The following is a 22,276-nucleotide window of genomic DNA, read 5'->3' as shown; positions in this document are numbered from 1 at the left end:
TATTTATCTTGATTCCTCCGATAATACTAATTAACCGATTTCGTCAATTATTTTCGTTCATTATTTCAGAGAGCGAGCAAAAGCGCTATAACCTAGGCTTATTAGCCAGAACAGCACTTAATACCTCTGTCCCATCGCAGGAACTTAAGACCAAAGGAGTGACATTAACCCTTTTAGCCAAGTCACACCCAACGATTTATCAACCCCCTATCAAATTGAAATGGTCGGTACGGTTGTCCACATTTCTTCCTTATTAAAAATAATTCGTTGATTAAATTCTTCATTAAATGAATAATTTGATTGCCGTATAATTTTGAGTCATCTTCATTTTATAAGCTGTACAGTTGGCCTGACCGCTTTAGTGATTGTGCCACGTACCATAAGTGCATTAACACCAGTATTGACAAGAAAAATTGTAGGCGAACGCCTGCAATTTTTCAGGATCGGCTGTGCATGTGTAGATTAGACTAAACTAGACTAGACAATCCTTTAGCGTCATCGAAACGTAACCTTTCTTTGATTTTCATCAAATTTTGTCCTGTTTTTTAAGATATTGGCACGAGCACACTACTCGCAATTGTCAGTATTCACAGCTGATGTGGGAAGTGACTCGATTTTCTATTCCACGACATTGTAAATTTACCGAAAATCCGAAATGGAGTGGAAATCATTAGGCACTGTTTGATCAATAAGTGTGGGAATTATTCTAGCTAAACCCACATACCTAAATCCAATTTTGTACTATCACTTATTCAAAATTTAACTATTACAACGAAGAACGGCGAGAGCCTACATCTAGACGTTTTTAATGATTAATGACGATGTAGGTACTTATGATCAGATAATGACGGTTTGAGCTGGTTGATTGCGCAATCCCGCCAGAGCAGAGAGTCACATCTAACACCTAATGTTGGGCGCCTTTCAAGTGACGATCTCTTCCAGACGTGCGAGACGTCATCCGATCATTAAAACTTCGTCGTTTCATCAAAACTGGTATTTAACTGTTATGTGTCCAACAAAAAAAGACCTTTAACAGGCCAACGAAGGTACCCGGGTACCCACAAATTGAAATGCTCATAACTATGGTTTCCCATATCCAATTTGGACACTTTTAGATTTTTTGGGTTCAGGAACTCTTTTCCACTTTTTGATTTATAAAATTGAACCGGATGAATGGATCTGGTGCTTGATAATCCTGATTTTCCGGGGTAGTGTTTCAGTACTAGGGTATGATTTGTAAATTTTAATAATGTCCTACCAATATGAGTATCAAAACTCTTCAAATTGTCTCGGAAGTCTGTTATTCGTTGTTACGTGACCCTATGGCAATTTAAAAAATGGAATTGGAATGGAATGGCCACTCACGGCCCCGCGGGAACCTGCTCCGGAATGTCCGTTTCGGGGTCAAATCACCAAATTGTTCCAAAACCACGAGGTACAGCCAACTGATGCAACTCCAAGAATTTTGATACCCATATTGCTAGTATTCGATTGAAGTTCACAAATAGTATCCCAGAACTGGAACCTGCTTTCGGAAATCCGGATTCCCGGGAACCGAATGAAGTATTCCGATTCATTTTACCAAGTCCAAAATCGGAGGAGTTCCTGAATCCAAAACACCCAAAAGCATCAAAATCGGTTGGAAATTACCTTAGTTATTGGCATTTCAGTGTTGTGGGTACCCGGCTACCCACGTCGGCATGTTACGTAGTAAAAAAATTCAGGAGCCCCTCCTAACGCCCCCCTTACTATATCAGCAATATTATTAACCCAAAAGCTTGACTTAGTGGAGTTCTAAGATATCACAAAGATTCAATTTCCAGCTATGGATAAAACATAGGAATTTCCTGAATTGAAACCTAAAAAGGTACCCGGGTACCGCGTCGGACACATAACGGTTAAGCATGCTGCGTTACTCCATCAGGTAACATTAGAAGCTGTATATGTGCTGCCAAAGCTTCGAATAGTACTGCTCGTCTTTCAAATAATGACAACTTCCAGACGATCATCAAATAATGACTGATAATCCAGACTGATTTCGAATGATGTGGAGGTATTGGAGGCAATGACTTTCGAGGCAGGCTGGAATGGTAAACTCACGATTTATTACCAGAATGTCCGAGGCCTACGCACAAAAATCGATTAAGTTTTCCTCACAATCTCTTCTTCTCATTACGACATAGTGGTTCTCACTGAGAACTGGTTAGATGATAGGATTCATTCTCGTCAGCTTTCTGGCGATACCTATGCTGTTTATAGAAACGATCGCAGTTTTGTCGTAAATCACACGTTGCGGGCGTTCTCAGTGCAAACAACCATGTCCGATCGATTGATTCTGTTTTGTTCTTGCCTTGGAAGTAATGATTGTACATTATTGTTTAAAGACTACAGTCCATCTACACATGCTAATGGCGCACTTATAGTCAACGCATTTCGTTCTTACATTTTTACCGTTTGCGCTGCACTAATGCACAGATTCAGCTTCAACTGTCTCACACAAATTAATAGCATCGAAAATCGTTACGGCCTGAACTTTGTCTTATTGAAGGAGATAACAATAGGCAACTGTCAGATCCACGATCCACTTGTTGAATCTAGCTCTGTGATTGATGCAAAACATCCTCCCGTAGCAGTTATTACCTGTCTGCCAGAGCCTGTTATTTTGGTGAGATCAAGGATCGCGATGTCAGCGTGCTTGTTTCCTCCAAAGGAACTGAGATGGATAACTGAGAAGAGTCCCTTTCCGAAAGGAAAGGAAACTGCGGACAGGAGGTCGAGGTAGTTTCTCTCCTCCAGAAAGGTCATGAAGCGCCGTTTTACTAATTTCTCCATTGTTCCCGGCTGAATAGCTGATGTAGTTGATTCGACTGAAGTCACTGGACTTCTTTATTGCTCTTCTTTTTTGCCTTTCTCAACGATGAAACGTCTACTTGTTCCATAATGAAAAAATAATTAGAATCGGTCAACAAACCATTGAGATATGGCCTTTTGAAGTAAACATTCCGACTTTTATCCATTTTTTAATTTACATATTATACTTAACGTGTGGTAGACAACCCTATTTTCATATTTTTTCAGTGCACCATAATAATAATAACACCTTTTGTACATTATATTTATGTAATTAAATGGTAAGGTTTTCCTTTAAAAACCGCGACACGTATAAACGATCTAAATAGCAATGGACAAACATGGATTCACGCTTAATGTCTGGTAGAAAACTCATCTATGACCGCATACCACATCCAAACCGTTATAAATTTCGAATCCGTCAATGAAATATTTTCAAACTTGCAGGGGATATACTTGATTACTATATCTTTCGAATGTCATGTACTAAATAAGTAGACAAATATTTTTTTGTTCATAGAGATAGGACCAAAGCCGTGGGTGTTTGCTGGTAGCCTTATGAAACGTGTTATAAAACTTCAAATCGCAATTTCTCTCGAATCCCTCGATGGATCATTTTGAAATTCACTGAGAAGATGCTTGGATACTGTATCTTTCGAATGCCGTATGACAAATTTATGGTAATTTTTTTTTGTTAATAACGGTTTTAGGAACACCGTGTCACAGCATGAAGGGTTACGCAGCGGTAGAATTTTCAAAAAAGTCATTTTTTGTTTACTTGGATGCCATTTTGAAGCTAAATGTGCTATTTATAAGCTGAGGTATGACGATATGACGTTTCTGAGCAAGAGACGAATACCATTCTAAAAGTGGAAGTGATATGTTCACTATTCGGCTTTCAAATGACACTAGTAGCCTTTGGCTGCTAGCAAAATATCAGGCCCATACTCGTACAAATAATGTCGATTGAGTTGGGTTCACAGCGCGTGGTACGTCCATAGGTGATCAACGAGCACCGACGGAAACACCATACACTACGTCCCTACTACGCCAGCGAAAAACATGCGAGATTGAACGCACAAAGCAAAATGGCAATATCCAACCGGTTCAGTTTCTACTGTGAAAGCAGGTGAGAACCTCCGGCATCAACGGTTCAGCACTCGAAGGAAACGATCCACCCAAGCGGAAAGATCCGCCTAAACCTAAATGCAAATATCTGACCGACACAGTCGAATTCCTAGCTCCGTTTCTCTACATAGTCTTTCGCAGTCAGGTCGACAGACAGCGTAGGTAGCGTGCACTATAACTGCGTATAATAGAGCATAGGGTAGATTATGGTGGGTTATGACCACTTAGGTATTTGTCCCACGCAAGCAATGTTCTAGCGCAGTAGGCCAGAATACAATCCAAGCAATGCTTCTATTTCAATCAACATCGCCTATTACCGTGCAACCAAGCAACCTGTACGCGCTGTCTGCCGGAGGCACCTCGATAGATGTTTGCTTTTTGCTTTGTGCGGATCTTTCCGAATGTCGCTCACCGCAGAGATGTGGTGTATAGTGTCGCGTGTCAGTGCTCGTTGATTACCTCTCGCAGAAGAGACGTACTCAATACGCTGTAAACCCAGCTGGAAATGGAATTAGTTGCACGATGACGGGGCTGATATTTTTGTGATAAACGAGGGCTACTAGGGTTATCCGAAAGCCAATTGGTGTCTTTTTCGTCAATATGCTATCGCTTATAATTTTGGTATGGGTTGATCAAAATATGTTTCGTCACATTTGGGGGTTGCTATATATGATTATGACTAATAGAAAATAGTATTCATTATGCTCAAACGTTCAAGAAATAAATTATCGAGAGTTAGAATGATCTCACGAAACAAGTTTCACTTAACCTCAAATCTAAGCCTGCTTCAAAAGCCATTTCAAGTGGTAGCTTGTTCAATGGATTGAATAAAGAGTAAAATAGATTCGTGCGATCAAACTGATTTTTTGCAAACAATTCTGTGGAGTTTTTTACATAGAAATCTTACTTCTGCTGCATTCAGCCTTTTTCCGAGAAGTACAGCTAGGTTTAGCTTCAAACTTGAGTTGAGGTAATACGTTTCGTGTGGTTATTCTAACCATCTTCAATCGATTTCCTGGGCATACTAATTTTGATCAACCGGATTCGGCCTCCATCTGAAATTTGGTGCCAGGTTCTACTTGAGTTATGGGTGGAATAGGGGTCAAATAGATACACACGTTTCGTACGGTCATTCTAATTATTTTCAAACGATTGCCTGCATAAGAATTCTTGCTTTTGACCAGCTGAATTCAGCATCTTTTGATTTGTTAACAGGCTGATAAGAATAACTATGAAGTTGAAGTGGTAGAACAAATAGTTTTAATTAAACAGTTGAATTCACTTCAGCAATTTATTTTAACAATGTATTTTATTCGAATCATTCAGAATCAAAATTCCCGCACTCTACTGGATGAACGCATAAAAATATTTTGCGCATCTCTGGTTTATAAGATCTAATATTCGAGGAAGTTTACACCCAGGTTTTTTAAGCAGGAGATACCGCGTTAATTGAAAAATTCATATTGATTAGTTCATGGAAAATTCTGGTGAACCGGAAGTCGCCATCTTGAATTTCAAAATGACGTCAAACATTGACATTCGTCTCTTACTCGTCAAGACTATTCCAAAAATACCCACATTGTTGAAGTGCGGGCCATAAAGAGTCAGCCAGACCCGTCTCCTCCATCGTTCCGAAAATCTTCTAAGTCGTTTGCATTCAAAAGGACTTATAAAATCCGCGTTATTTTGAAAAATCCGTGTAAAAAAACCGCAGTAATTAGAAAACCCGCATATAAAAACTCGTAAAAAACCGCGAAAAAAACTGAGTGTATAGAGAGAATGGCAAAAACTGATTTTAAGGTACCCCTCCCTCTATATCGCCCGCAAGAATTTATAGTTAAATAGTATCTTCAGCAAAGTCATTCGAAATTAACTGCCAAATAATCATATTTAGCCGTTAATTTGGAAAAAAATATTCTTGAATTTTTGATAAACATATGATTATGGCTCAAAAGCCAACTGTCAAAATTCGCTTTGGGAGGGTTATTCCAGACGAACCGGTACTCGCCCAGCATAGCCGTTTTAAACAAAAAAATGAAAAGTTGATTTCTTTCGTTGACTGCTAGGACATTTGGCTTTTGTGCCCTAACCATATGTTTGTCGAGAATTAAATTTATCTCAAAAATCCCGTTAAAAAGTAAGAGCGCAAGCAGATTTAGATGCGTTATTACGTTTCATGAAACGTTGCTCAAGATACCTAAGCATGAAATTGCCATCTAAGACCGGTCAATGCTTTTGACCGTCTTTTTTGGGATTTGGGACCACTGTGCGGCAACATGATAACTGAACTTAAGAACCAATCTACAGCTAACTTACATTAAGGTTTAACTGAGAAAGCCTCAAAAGGCTTCGAAAAGCCATCTTAGAAAACGAAACAAGCCATTTTTTCCTTACAAGATTTTCATGAAAATCAATCAATGTAATCGGGGCGGCACACGGAAAAAAATCCGTTCATAAATTCATGAAAACAAGATCACGATTTCGTGAACTGAAGGATTTATGAAAACCGTGACTAAGTTCCTGAAATTATGAATAATAAACCTCGCATGCATGAAACTATTTGTGTTTCCAAAAAACCAGTTCCCTTCGAATATATACATGGCATTACATTCGAATGTTTGGTAGGGTTACTAAGGTTGTTCCCTGGACAGTTAAACGATGTTGATGATTGCAGGAGCTTATTCGCGATTTTTGTTATTTCTTATAAACTTACCGTAATATTTTATTCGTGAGTTTGCTATCGGATATTTCTGTCAGAGTAGCGTGATTTATGTTCACGATTGCAGGATCTTAGTCATGATTTTCGTAATTTCTATTTCGTGGTATTTTGATCATGAGTAGAGTAATTCATGCTCATATTCTGGAGTTTACTTTCAAATTTGACACGTGGAGTGATGTGACCGATGTTCATGACATCAACAGTATTATTATGATATTCGTAATTTCTATTCGCTTTATCGCAATCTGTTATTTTTTGGTTATTATCGGTTGTCGAAGTATCGCGATAATATAAGCAAGAACATAAATGTGTTACTAATAAGCAGGATCTTGTTCCACGAACACGAGTTTTTGCTCTATAATGTATTATGTATTATAACAAACGCCATTTTGGGGTAAACTGAGTTAGATAGGCCACATTACTTGTCTAAAAAATCTCTACAAAGTGGCGTTTTTAGAATTTTGATATTCTGCTTGGTTACTGAGATATAGCGAGAAATGTGTTGAGAAATTTAGTGTCTTTTGCTTCAAATAACTGTGTCTGGAGATTGGCACAAGTTATCTTGATGTATTAGATGTTTTTCTGTGTAAAACTATTTGAAAAATACAATGGCATAATCATTTCCAAAATAAAAATACACAATTTGTGAGAAAAATGCAGTTTTAGTTTTAAACTGGAAATATAGCATATATGGCAGCACTGTAACTAAAAATTACTATTTTTTCTAGATTCCCTGACTCATTTGCATCTCACCGATTGTTTATAGATTAAATTAAGCCAAAGATATGAATAAAAGTTAATAATTGATGCTTTATTTGTATGGAAAATTTTCCATGCACAATTAATAGTTTCTTTTATCTTTTATTTACTGCTCGTGCCTCTTGCTGGTCGCTACCGGTTGGACATATCATATTTCATGAAATAGTGCATGGAGCAAAACTGATTCTACGAATAATACTCTAGATTTTGTGAAATAGTTCCCATGAAAATTTCATGAGCATATTGCATAAAATTGAAAATTATTAGGGATATCTTCTCAATATCACAAGCATGCATTATTGATCTTAGATCAAGTACTAGGAATCATGAATCATTTTTTGAAATATTTTACGTGTACGAATGGTCTGTCGTGACTATTGTACTAGGAATCATTCACCGGTTCACGAATACATGAATCATATTTGATGAGTTCGTGAATAATTTCACCGCCATGAATGGTGGATCGTAGCTATTATACTGGGAACCATGAATCAGTTCACGAATGCATGAATAATATATGATGATTTTATGAACTATTTCTCGAGCACAGATATTGGATCGTGATTAATATATTAAGAAACATACATTAGCTCAAGAGAATTGTATGGATTCATGAACAAAAATCTGAGTTTCGTGAAATAGTTCGCGAGAAAGCATCCAGACTTTTGATTTTGTGAACTAATGTTCCTAAATCTATGAATAACATCATAAGTCAACCTTTGGTTTTATGAATAATGTTCATAAAGTTGTGTACTAGTTCACGCACAGAAAATCGATTTGTTAATGACATGGCGGAAAATATGACTGAAGTACATAAAACAAAACCAAATATTTTCACTAATAAAAACGCTATGCGAGCATTACTGAAGAGAAATTGAACATGATTTTTGTTCATGGTCCTGTTTTCGTAACATAAAAAAGTGGTTGTTCCAAAATTCATGGTACTTTATTCACGATTTTGGGAACAATTTTTTTTCGTGTATTAGAATACTACTGAGTACTGATTGCTTTTCTGGAAGATTTTAAACACGGTGTGCAAAAAACTGCATTTTTCGTTTTAAAAAATGGCCGATGTTTGAGACATTCTCTGTTGAATCTTAATATACTCGCATAATCACAGCCGAATGTGAATGTATGAATCCTATCAACGCGCGAAACAAGGAGCCAAAAAGTTGAAGTGAAAACCTGGGAGTCGCAACTTGCTGCGCTAGAGTGGCTTAATCGCGCTTTCTAGAAATACATTACATAATGATTAGTTTCCACCACTCATTTTCCAAGTTCCTAAGAATGAAATACTGATTTATTTGAAACGATGGAATAGAATGAATAAATTAACAATGAATAAAATAAATAAAATTAATAAACTCATATAAAAGGTTACATTTTTCAGTTAATGTAAATTCCAAGTGGGAAAGTGATACAAGTGAAACATTTTAAAAGTGAGAAGTTATTTGAAATATCCTGTTCAGATATATAATCAGCATCACAATTACAAATATCGATGCTGAGATTTTTCCTAGCGTTCCCTTCAGAAAATCTTATCATCTGTTGCAGTTAAAACTGGATGTGTAGTGTACCTAATTACTGCATGATAGCATCAATCTCGCGTAATGAATAGCTTACCGCCCTTCGACGTGTTTATAACAAAATTGTGACAATTATAAATGCGATTTCCTCAACACCCTCCTAATTAAGACATTTCGTTCTATCTTCTTTCAGCTCTCCGCCCACCAGATTCAAGTAAATTCTCCCGCTGCAGCGCTGGGAAGCACCGCCAGCAGCACCAAAGCCGCCGGAAACAATGCAGTAATCACTGTAATTCCCAGCGCAATTACCTCCCCCCCTCGAACGGGTTAGTAGTTTGACTTTTGCAAAACTGATACAGTGACTGACCGATCATCATCTGCTAAGCGCGAGGCACCAGGCGTGCGTGTCGAACCGCACAGATTAACGAAATCGGTCCCGCCCGCTTGCCACATAATGACCATCCAGCAGTCGTCGGGTCAACTGGCGATGGCAGGTGCTCCGCTCAGTCCTGCATCGACCGTTGCACCTTCCACAGCTAGTTCCACAGTTGCCGCTAGTGCTGGCGGTGGAGGAGGAGGAAGTGGTGGTGGTGGTGGTCACTCGACCTCGGTTAGTTCGTTTAGCTGTTGTCCGGCGAATGGTGAAAGTTCTTCCATCGGGGAGGAATCGATCGGGATGAGTGACAGTCAGGGTAACAATAACACCATGTATCACAATGGTATGTTCGAAGGTGAAGATTACCGCTTTCCCAAGCGGCCGTCGGTGGATATCGACTTCCGGGATATTCGGTATACGGTGAAGCGGTTCAATATGGCCAAGGCTAAGTTTGGTAAGTAGAAATTGTGACATTTTTTAAATCAGTTTTCAATATGAGAATCATTACTATTCGATTACACTTCCATTTTGACAATAATAGCGTTATTTCGTGAATTACGTATATTGATTAATAAGAATATTTGAAGGTCGAAAACTAGACGTAGAAGTTCAACAGAATTGTTGTTTATATTAATGACGCATGACGAGTCGTTCGGAAGCTATTTCATAACTATAATGGTGATTAAAGTTTTATAAGTATGTGATACTGACATGCTTCCCATCATTAATTAGAACACATTACACCATTGTTGTTTGTGTAGATAATGTGATAGCGTGTCAAAGTCTTTGAATACGCAGCGTATAATTCTCTCACATCTTTTATTCCAACCTATATTATTATAAAAATAAAAATGTTCTATTTTCGTACGGCTTTTTACTGACCTAGTTGATATTGAAATGAATAAGGTTGATTCCGTAGCTACAGTGGCGTAGTAAGAATTTTTTTGGGGGAGATTTGTATATATATGAAAAAATTCAAAAACTATCTGAGCAGGAAAAAATGTACAAAAAGTAACAACTCAGGTAAGGGGTTTGTGTAGTCACTCGACCCGCTAATACGCGTTAAAAAAATTTTATGTGCACAGTACGCACTCCCATCCAACTAGTTCTTTCAGTAGGGTTATAGCACCCATTCTCGACACAATACGAGTTTTCGACCATCCACACAAAGTGGCAATTTTTGTATTATAGTAGGAAAGCTAGCTGTGAATCGAGAATTAGTGCTCTTCCCCTATGAGAACAATCTGGGCGGCTAACTTCAGACTGCCTAATTTACTGAGCCCTTCAGTTCCCTTGTGCCATTTAGTACCAATTCCTCGTTGAGCTTCCGACTTGTTCGCGAACTACTCGGTCTAGTTTCCGACGATGAACCTAACCTACTCCGACAAAGAGATCCCCGGAGAGAGAAGTTCTCCCGAAACCGAGCCAATCAGCTAGGTGTCGAGGTCAGTTCGGGAATCCCGATGAAGCGCGGCGTCCGGTCCGGTTCCCGATGACTAGGTAGTGTACTCAATCTAATTCCCAGCGGTGAATCTAGGTTTCGCTTACGTAGGGTTCCCTGGCGAAAGAAGTTCTCCTAATACCGATTCAGCTTATTCCTGCAGAGAGTTTCCTAGCGGTGATTGCTCTCCCGAAACCCGTGCTGCTGTAAGACGGTCATGATCTACATCATAAATGTATTGACTACGTTCCACGTCTTTACGTCGCTTGTCATTATGTAGGCTACATTATCCGGGTTGTTGTCCGGTCCTTGGCGATAACGCATACTGCCTCTGGTACGCAATCGCAACTCGTACGACCACCAGCCGGAACGTCCTGTGCAGCTTTTAGCGATTCCGCTTTGTTTTCAGCGCTGCACCCCAGGCGACTAGATAATAGACCGACATTTCGCAGGTGTAATCAACGTGGTTGTTAAAGCTCAACCGGTCGTCGATTATTACTCCCAATTGCTTCAGTGCTCGCTTCGAGGCAATCACGTGCCTTTCGATGGTGATCTGTATCCGCTGAACTGCTTTGCAGTTTCTGACCAACAACACATCCGTCTTGTGGTGAGCTATTTACAGCTTCACCCCGTTCATCCAGCTCTCGATCGCATCTATCTATCGTCTCCGTCACCGACACCTCCAATTTCTTCAACTGTCTCACCCATTACCGTTAGTGACACGTCGTCCACGAAACCCACGATTTTCACTTTCCCGGGCAGCCGCTGTCTTAAAACCCCATCATACCTCCCGCTCAAAAGAGTTAAATAGAGAATGGAGCCCTGAGAAAAGCCCGCTGCGACTCGCATTGCCTTCTGTTCTTTGTTCGTCTCGTACAGCGGTACTCTACTCTGGAAGTAGCTCTTCAGGATCTGGCTCATTCTTCTGTGCAGCGCTGCGGCATTGGCCTATGCGAGGCTGGATGGACTGGTGACTTTCCTGATTTTAGCAGCAACACCAGCTTCTGTACCTTCCACATTTCGGGGAAATTGCTTCATCTAAAGACTTCATCATCCTGAACATGTCCGAATATGCCAGAATTGCAGCTTTCAGCGCCACGGTTGGTATTTCATCCGGACCGAGGGTTTTCTTCGATTTTAGTCACTTCGACGCTTCTTTGAGCTCGTCGTTAGTCAAATGCCATTCGGCTGTGTTTGCTCCTTCGTCTTCGCTGTACGGTGTTAGTGGCCAGATAGTTGGATCGTGCTTCGGGAAAAGACCCTCGATGATTTTCTTTAGCTTACTCGGGCATATTTCAGCTGGTATCGAAGGGCCCTCATCCTCACCTCCATCGCGACTCAGTAAGCGTTGCCAAAAGATTGGCGTCAACTCCCCACCAGTAGCTACTTATGGAAAACTGGCTTGCTAAGCTTTTTAAAAGCGTTCCTAGCTTCTCGAAACGTCGCTTACGCTCCTCTCTCACTCTCCGATCTTGCGCTCTGAGCCCGCCTTCTGGCTGTTAGACAAGCAGGGTGTAGCGTACTAAGCTACTCATTTAACCAGTAATTGTTAAGCTTGAGGTAGCCTGAGGTTAGGTGGAGGTAACGGAGGCAAAGTGGATGGAACTGAAACAAAAGGAAGAAAAGAAGAAGGAGAAAGGGTAACCTTCTGATCATCGAAGCGAACGATACAACGTTCTACGCCGCTCTTCTCAAGAAAGTGAGAGAGGACCCAGAGTTGAAGGAGCTGGTAGAGAACTTCGTTTAAACGAGAGGCATTCAGGAAGGCGAGATGATCTTCGAGCTGAGGAAGGATCCTTCCGTCAAGCGCTCGACCTACTGCGAGCTCGTTGCTAAATCTTTGGGCTGCGAAGCAAACAGTTGCGTAGTATCGAGGGGGGGGGGTTTGGGGACGAAACCCCCCCCCCCCCCGAAATATTTTGGATAAATTTGAAAAAAATGAATATGTTGAACAAAAAAATGCCTAATATTTTAAATGAAATTCTCAAAGTTTCATTTGCAAAAGTTATCTTGTGAAAATATTTCCTTGTAGTGAAAATTGGCTGCAGACTCGACACCTTCCTTTCGGCACGTTGTGGAGGCTAGCTCAACCGCCGAGGACTATAACGAGTAGATCGCGGCGAAGCGAGGAGCTAGGAGCTTAATGGTTCACGAAACGCATTGGCCAATGGAACCCTGCTGCAGCACGAAGAAAGACGGGCGGCACGCTAAAGTGGAAGACGAACGCCTTTAACGAAAACCTCTTTGTTGAGTTACTTCGGCGAACAACGGAATCACCAGTTGAAACATGCCCGGGTAAGCTAAAGATAATCGTTGAGGGTCTCTTCCCGAATCACGATACAAATACCTGGTCACCAACACCGTACGGCGAAGAAGAAGGAGGTAACACAGTCGAGTGGCAAGTGACTAACGACGAGTTCAAAGACACGTCGATGTGACTAAAATCAAAGAAAACCCCCGGTCCGGATGGAATACCAACCGTGGCGGAAGTCACCGGGCCATTCAGCCTCGAATAGACCAATGCGCAGCGTGGCATAAAAGAATGTGGCATCCTGAAGAGCTACTTCCAGAGTAGAGCACTGCTATACCAGACGAACAAAAGGGCAGAAGGCGATGCGAGTCGCAGCGGGCGTTACTCAGGGCTCCATTCTCTGTCCAACACTTTGTAATGGGATGCACTGATAATATAAATTCGTGAATATAATGAATCATGTAATGCACGAATTCATGCGTCGTTTTCTGCAACGAAGTATTTTCGTGCCCTGTAAATAGTAAGTTTCGTTCATTTTATGAATAAGATTGGCCGTATGGTGAACGAAAGCTTTCGTAAATTTTACACATTTAATGTATGTACACTGCACGAATGTTATCGTTGATAACGACACTATTTTTCGTGAATGAAATGAAATGTTTTTTTTTTATTTTAATAAACGTTTGTGTATATTACGAACGATTTCGTTGGTCGCATGAAATTTTTTCGTTTATCTTAGAAAAGTTTTCGTATTTATTAGCCTCTTATTGTTCTTTTGGGATCGATGTTTGACAAAATCGTTTTTTTTATTTAAAAAAATCGATGTGGCCAAATCGATTTTATTGTGGTACGAAGAAATGGCCGCTTGATGAACGAAAGTTTTCGTAAATTTTACTTATTTAGTTTACATTGCACGAAAGTTATCGACATTATTTTTCGTGAAAGAAACGAAATGTTTCGTTTATTTTAATAAACGTTTATGTATATTACAAACGATTTCGTTGGTCGCATTCGATCTTTTAGGATCGATGTTTGACAGCACCGATATTGCTCCGGCAGAGAAAAACTCAAAATTGTTCATACAAAATCAACGAGCAGTTCGCGACGGCTTAATCGATTCTGTACTGCTACAGATTCCGAATCAACTGGAAGCGAAAGAGGTTCAAGAAATCTTCCTGCAACTGGCGGACACGGATACGACTACTAAATAGTCAGACAACAACAATTATCTGACGAATAGCAACAATGGCTCCATATTGCTCTTTTGACGTGGACGGTTTGATGAATGGTGCTCGTAAATATTATAAAGATATTCGTATATAACAGCGAACGACTCGTTTGCTGAATGAAGCTGTTTCATAATAAGCCAACGAAAGTCATTTCATAGTTTTCACGAAAAACTCGTAATACAAAATAAAAGAGTTTCGATGGAACTACGAACGGTTCATCATATGTACGAAAAATTCTTATATTTTATGAAAGTTGTTTGTACGAAATTAATTCCTAGCGATTTACGAATATATTCTATTAGTGTGGGGTCTTAACACTGCGGCTGCCCAGGAAAGTGAAAATCGTTGGTTTCGTGGACGATGTGTCAATAACGGTGAGACACTTGAAGAAATGGAGGTGTCGGTGACGGAGACAATAGATGCGATCGAGAGCTGGATGAACGGGTCAGGCTGCAAATAGCTCACTACAAGACGGATTTGTTGTAGGACAGCTACTGCAAAGCGGTTCAGCGGATACAGATCACCATCGAAGGGCATGTGAATGCATCGAAGCGTGCACTGAAGCAATTGGGAGTGATAATCGACGACTGATTGAGTTTAAACAACCACGTTGATTACACATGCGAAATGTCGGGTCTTTATCTAGTGTTTCGTCATCGATACTGCGATATGGGGCTCCTGCTTGGGGTGCGGCGCTGAAAACCAAGTGAAACCGCGAAAAGCTGAACAGGACTCTTCGACTGCTGGTCGTACGAGTTGCGATTGCGTACCGGAGGCAGTATGCCTTGATGCCGAGATGATTCCCATCTGCATTACCCTGACGGAGGATATCAAGTGCTACAATCAATGAAACGTCAGAAACGTGAGGAAGATGATGAGAATCGATTCGATGGTGACGTAGCAGCAGGAATGGGATATTACGAAGAAAGGAAAGTGGACCAACCGGCTCATCCAATCCTGTCGACGTGGGTCAATAGAAAGCACGAAGAGATAACCTTCCACCTGAAACAGCTCCTACCGAGCCACAGATGCTTAAGGAGTATCTTCATCGGTGTGGGTACGCAACGTCAACACTGTGCCGGGAGTGTGAGAACGTCGAGGAGACACCGGAGCGTCTTTGAATGTCCGAGGTTTGAAGTCTTTGAATGTCCGAGCAGAGTCTTTGAATGTCCGAGGTTTGAAGGGACGTGCAGGGAGCTACTTAAAACGGGAGGACCGGACATCAACCCGGATAATGTAGCCTACAGAATTACAAGTGACGTTGGGACGTGGAACGCAGTAAACAGAGATATGATGTAGATCAGTGATTCTCAACCTGGGGTCCGCGGGCCCCTAGGGGGCCGCGAAGTCATTGCTGGGAGTCCGCGAAGAGAAATATATTTTCCGAGTGCATATTGAAATTTCAAATCTTGTTTCCTAACAAATTGAAAATAACATATTGATAGCATACAAAATTTATGTTTATCTGTGGGGGTCCACAGCAACCCAGTGTGATATCTAAGGGGTCCGTGGTAAGAAAAAGGTTGAGAACCGCTGATGTAGATCGACACCGTCTTACAGCGGAATGGACATCGAACAACGGTTTCGGGAGAGCAATCCCCGCCAGGGAACTCTCCGCAGGTATAAGCTAGATCCACCGCCGAGGACTAGTCGAGTAGACTGCAACAGAGCAGCGAGTATGAGTCGTCGAAACGCCAGCGAACCGGACGTCACGCTCCATGCGGATTCGCCCGACCGACCACGGCACCCCACCGGTTGTTCCGATAGAAAAATAGCGAAAACCAAAGAAGAATCGATATTGGGAAAACTTTTTTCGCCAGGGAACTCTCCGTTAGCGTAAGCTAGATTCACCGCTGGGGACTAGACTGAGTAGACAGCGCCGAGACACCACTAGTCGCGGGTCATCGGCGCACCAGTACATCAGATACCCTGCTTCACCAGAATCGCCGAACTGACATCGGCATCTAGCTGATTAGCTCGATCTCGGGAGAACTTCTCTCGCCGGGGAATTCTGTCGGAGTAGGTCAGGTCCATCGTCGGGGACTAGACCGAGTTGTTCGCGAACAAGTCGAGGACTGAATGGACCATCAAGGAAGTAGTGCTAAATGGCCCAAGAAGAGAACTAAATGGCTTAAAGGAGTTGCGGTGCTAAATGGCACCGGTTACGGAGTCAAAGGGATCAAGAAGTTGTGGTACTGAAACCAAATAAGAATCGGTATCGGGAGAACTTCTTTCGTCTGGGACCTCTCCGTCAGCTTACAGTCAGATTCACTGCCGGGAACGAGACCGCGTGGACCGCGACGATACACCACCAGCCGCGCCGGGGATCCAGCAAACCGGATGCCCTACTCTACCGGAATCGCCGAACTGACCGCAGCACTTGGCTGGTTGGCTCGAACTTCTCTCGCCGAGTAATTTTTCGTCGGAGTAGGCTAGATCTAGCGTCGAAAATTAGACCGAGTAGTTCGCTAACCAGTCGGAAGCTCAACGAGGAAGTGGTACTGAATGGCACAAGGGAACTGAAGGGCTCAGTGAATTAGACAGTCTGAAGTTTGCCGCCCAGATTGTCCTCGTAGAGGAAGAGCATTTACTCTATACCAACAGCTAGCTTTCCTACCTTGACTACCCAAACCCGTTCCCTGAGTTGTTGGTTTTTGAACATTTTTTTCTCCTGCTCAGAATATTTTTGAAATTTTTTTCAAATATATAAAAAAAAAATTCATATCCCCCCTCCGAAAAATTTTCCTACTACGCCACTGGAAGCAAACGTGAGAGCTCTGTCGCAGGAAGCTGTAGTCGAATGCAAGGGTATAGACGAGATAACGACCGTCGAAGAACTAAAGGGTGCACTGATCGAGCAGTACAAACTGAACGTGCCGGCGACTATCCGGATTTAGTAATCGTATGGAGGCACTCAAACGGCGGCGATTCGACTACCTCTTGGCGGAGACCGGCAAGATAAAGGTCGGATAGTCGGTGTGATGCTTCAGGTGCTTGAACCTCGGACATCAGGCGAGAAACTGCAAGGGCGCGGACAGGTCTGCACTGTGTAGAAAATGCGGAGGAAAGGGGCACGTTGCTAGAGACTGCACGAAGCCACCAAGGTGCATGATCTGCAAACCGGAGGACCGAAATGACTACACGACGGGCGGCTTCAAATGCCCTGAGTACAAAAAGGCGAAGGCAGACCAACAATGATGGACAGCTTAATCTGAATCTTTGCAATATTAAACAGCAACTGTTGTGGAAGTCAACAACAGAAACGAAAGTGCGACTTTGCAATTATTGCAGAGCCGTATACTGTTCCTCCTGATAACGGTAACTGGGTGGTGGATAGTGCGGGGATGGCTGCAATCCAAGTAATGGACGGTTTCCTTGTCCAAGAGGTGGTGGATAACACACACGAAGACTTCGTGATCACCAGGATCAACGGCGTATTCGTACAATCGGATGCTGGACGCACTAACCGACTCATCAGTCGGACGAACGCCGGTTATTATAGGAGGAGACTTTAACGCTTGGGCCTTGGAGTGGGGTATCAGGCTGACCAACGCAAGAGGTTACAGCCTATTGGAAGCACTGGCAAAGCTGGGCGTAAGGCTGTGAAGGGTAGGGTCCGCTAACACATTCCGTAAAGACGATCGGGAATCCATCATCGATGTAACATTCTGCAGCGCGTCGCTGATGGATAACATGGAATTGGCGAGTTAGTGAGCAGTATACACATAGCGACCACCAGGCGATTCACTACACCGTTGGTCGGCGGAATTGTATAGTAAAGCGGAGAGTGAGGCCTGGAGAGCGGAAGTGGAAAATAAAGAACTTCGACAAGGACCTTTTTGTGGAAGCACTTCGTGCTGGCAGCATTATTCCAATTCCGAGCGCCGATGAGCTGTCGGAAACAGTAGCGAGGGCATGTGATGTAATAATGTCGAGCAAAATGGAGCTTGAGCTTGTGCGACCACACCTGGCTGCTACTCCGTTATCGATCTGGACTAGCTGAAGTTGCACAGGGAATCAGTAGATAATTATGCTTGGGAGTAGCGAAACATCTTTCAATGTGCAACTCCTGGTAATCCTAAAGTGTTTATTGATCAATACCGACGCCGGCCAGGCCCGAACGTAGATCGCGGAAGGAAAGGAAAGGAATTGTTAGTCCAATACTTGCTTTTGCTAGAGGCCGTATATACTACTGCGCACTCCACAAGTATCACGGGAGGAGGATATTTGTTAGTAAGTTTAGAAGTTGGATTCTACTTCTTCTTTACCGATGCCGGAGAGGTGACTCCACTATCTGGACGAGATATCGATCCATCAACTCATGGACCGGGGACCAACGGGCTTACTTCCCTTCCGAAGGAAGACGTGACCACAGATTTTTTTCACCTCAGACAAATCTCAAGGACCTCGACTGGAATTGAACCCAGGCCAACTGGAATGAGTGGCGGTCACGATTACCACTCAACCACCGGCGACGTCAATACAATGTCGAGGCAAATGAAGCCGAAAAACTACCGGCGTCTGGCGTACTGGTAGAACGAAAGACTCAGCATTCTCCGGGGTGCCTGCCTAAAAGCCAGAAGACGCGTTCAGAGAGCAAGATCTGAGGCAGTCAGAGAAGAGTGTAAGGTAACATTCCGGAAGCCCAGGGACGCTTTTAAACGCGAGATAGTGCTAAGCAAGTTCACCTGCTACAAGGAGCTGTACAGAGAAGTAGGCGCTAACCCCTGGGGCAATGCTTACCGTGTCGTTATGGCCAGGATCAAGGGTCCAATAACACGAGTCGAAAAGTGCGCGGACAAACTGAAAATTATCGTGGATGGTCTTTTCCCGAAGCACGACCCAACCGCATGGCCGCTTGCACAGTACGTTGATGCAGACGGTGGAAATGCCGGAGACAAACGAGTCTCCAACGACGAGCTCCTTATAGTGGCAAAAGGGTTGAAAGCGAAGAAAGCTTCCGGTCCGGACGGTATCCCCAACGTGACACTGAAGTCTGCGATCCTGGCGTTTCCGGACATGTTTCGGATAGTCCGGCCCGGATAGATGGAAGATCCAGAAGGTGGTGTTGCTGTCAAAACTATGGAAACCACCAGGAGATCCAACATCGTATCGGCCTATATGCCTGCTGGATGCTCTTGGTAAACTTCTGGAAAGGGTCATCTGCAATAGGCTGACGACATACGCTGAAAAAGAGAACGGACTATTGCAGAGGCAGCTCGAGTTCCGGAAAGGATATCGTGGACGCCATCCGCACAGTTATCGCGAGTGCGGAGAAAGCATTGAAGCAAAAGAGAAGGGGTAATCGCTACTGCGCCGTGATTACGATCGATGTGAAGAACGCGTTTAACGGTGCCTGCTGGAGGGGGGGGGGGGGGGCGATCGCCGTAACGCTGCACAGAATGAGAGTTCAGGACTATCTGTGCAAGGTTCTGAAAAGTTACTTCCAGAACCGAGTACTGGTCTATGAAACGAACATGAGGAAGAGGTCAACTAGGGTCACTGAGGGAGTACGTCAGGGCTCCATACTCGGCCCAACGCTCTGGAATATAATGTACAATGGAATGTTAACACTGGAACTACCCAGGGGAGTGGATATCGCTGGCTTTGTAAGTGATGTTGTTCTAAACGATAAAGGGCGAGACCCTTGGGGTTGGCGGAGATGTTGACGGCGGAGACAATAGGCATCCTGGAAACCTGGATGGCTAATGTCAAGTTGCAGCTGGCTCACCGCAAGACCGAGGTAGTGCTGGTAAGTAATCGTATAAAATGAAGCGTGTCGAGATCAGCTTCGGGGTACAATCCATTCCATCGATGCGTGCGCCATATCGAATATGTATGTGACAACGCGGAAAAAGGAAGGTGGACCCACCGACTCATCCCAAATGTGTCTGCTTGGGTACATGGGAAGCAAGGAGAGGTGAACTTCTATTTGACGCAGTTTTTGTCACATGGATGTGGACAGCCCGTTGTCCGGAGTGTTTGAACGTGCAAGAGACACCGAAACACGTGATCTTCGAATGCCCTAGGTTCGAAGATGTTTGAAGGGGTATGCCTGGTGTGAAAAAGGACAATATCGTCGAAGAGATGTGCCACGACGAGCATATTTGGGAAACTGTCAACAGAGTGGTCACGAGTATACTCTCCGAGCTGCAGAGGAAGTGGCGACAATCAAAAATAGCGCAATTGCCTAGAACGGGTTTCGGGAGAAATTTCGCCGCCAGGGAACTCTCCGATGGTGTATACTGGATCCACCGCCAAAGACCAGTTGAGTAGTACGCGATGTAGCACCGGGTTCGGGTCGTCGCGGCGCCAGTGAACCGGACGTCAGGCTTCACCAGAATCGCCGGACCGACCTCAAAACCCTATCGGATTCTCGTAAGTATCCACCGCCGGGATTAGACCGAGTAGACCGCGTGCGATAGCTGGCAGTGGGTTGTTGGGGCACCAGTGAACCGGAAGCTACGCTCCACCTGGATTCGCTGGATGAACCTCAGCACCTAAGCGACCTAAGCGACCCGTTGAGTAAGTTATGTCCACCGCCGGGGACTAGATCGAGTAGATCAGGACGAAGTGGGGAACTATACGGCTAACGGAAACGAACATTGATATCGGGAGAAATCTACCGCCGGGGAATTCACGGTAGAATAGATTCGCCGACGTGGACTAGCCGACAAAATCATGACGAAATGGGGAGATAATTGCCTCACGAAACAAACACCGGTACCGAGAGAAATTCCGTTGCCGGGGAACTCTCAGCCGGAGTAGGATGATATTCAAGTTGATCTCGACAAAGCTGGGAGCTGAATGGCTGAAGAAAGCGGGTATCGGTGGAACTATCGGCCGGAGAAGGGTGAGTTAACCGATGGAAATCGTCGCAAGCTAATTTTGACTTCCACCGAAAAAATGATTTTATTTTGATTTTGGCCTTAGACAGCCACCAATTAATCCAAGAACGAAAATTGTGGCGTTGACAGGTTCAATACTGCCACCGGAATCTGAACTCTTCGATATTTTCTTCTGTTAGGTGGGGCGGGCGGAGGGACAAGAGGCATACTCGTGTGGAGGTGTGGAAGCCATACTCGTGTTGTGACAGATTTATGGTTTGTATACGAACACACATGCGTGTCCGTCGTTCTCAGGTGGCTGAGGAGTTGGTTTCAGTATTGACGGCTTATCTTGCGGAGGTTTGTGAGGAGCTGGCTTGCTTTACGACTTCGACGTAGGACGCGTTGCATGATCTGTGTCAAACCTTTAGACCAGGAGCTTTTGATTCTGGACGCATGAAAGACCTTTGTTCACGGATTCATTACAGTGGCGGCAAGTTTGCAGTTTGCAGCCATAATAAGCTATTGCCGTTGTTTCCCCGTCTAGGGTGACAAAAGAAGGGATATTCTTCTTCGCCAGCATCTTTGCAAACCGAACGCCAGTCGGGATGCCACGGAAAGCGTATCTCTCGTCCCACATCAATTCGTGGGCTGAGAGCACCACTGGGTAAGTTTTTCGTTTGTCACATTCTCGGAGAGATCAAATAATTTCACCTCCACTGCTCCGTCCTCCATGGTGATCCGAAGTTTGTAGGTTTTGCCGTCGATCTCCGACTCATGTCGTGCCCTTCTGCAATTTTTTGTGCTAATGCCAGTTCTTCTACCTTGACAAAAGCACAACAGAGACTCTGGCTTGGTTGGATTTGAATAACGTGCTGTTTATCCAACAAAAGACTCGAGCTAACGAAGTTGTGTAGGTACTCATAACAGTGGTGGCGCTAAGGGGGGGGGGCGAAGGGGGCAGCCGCCTCGAGCGGCAAAACTTGGGGGGCGGCAAATGCTGCTCATCATAATTATCTATTAGTGATTATCATTGTTCATTAATCGCGATAAACGTAAAGTTCGCTTGAAACGTTTGAATTCATATTGTTTTGGCGACTGTAAAAGATTAAGAGTGTTAACGATCAGAAGTACGAAAGATCTGACGGAACAAAATAATATATATCTGCA

The 22,276-nt window shown here is 43.3% G+C and overlaps 1 protein-coding gene across 1 annotated transcript in view; it reads left to right on the top strand.

Moving 5' to 3' along the window:
* The window catches only part of LOC131678782 (ATP-binding cassette sub-family G member 1), a 159,759-nt gene that overhangs the window by 56,208 nt on the left and 81,275 nt on the right, over positions 1–22,276 (top strand). Inside the window, exon 2 of the mRNA XM_058959081.1 lies at positions 9,176–9,812. Coding sequence (XP_058815064.1) covers positions 9,437–9,812 — 376 coding nt within the window. The 5' untranslated portion in view covers positions 9,176–9,436. The remainder of the gene's footprint in view (positions 1–9,175; positions 9,813–22,276) is intronic.

The sequence above is a fragment of the Topomyia yanbarensis genome, chromosome 2, assembly GCF_030247195.1.
Source record: "Topomyia yanbarensis strain Yona2022 chromosome 2, ASM3024719v1, whole genome shotgun sequence".
Taxonomy (NCBI): domain Eukaryota; kingdom Metazoa; phylum Arthropoda; class Insecta; order Diptera; family Culicidae; genus Topomyia; species Topomyia yanbarensis.
Note: the sequence above shows the minus strand (reverse complement) of the source record. Positions and strands in the feature narration are given on the sequence as shown.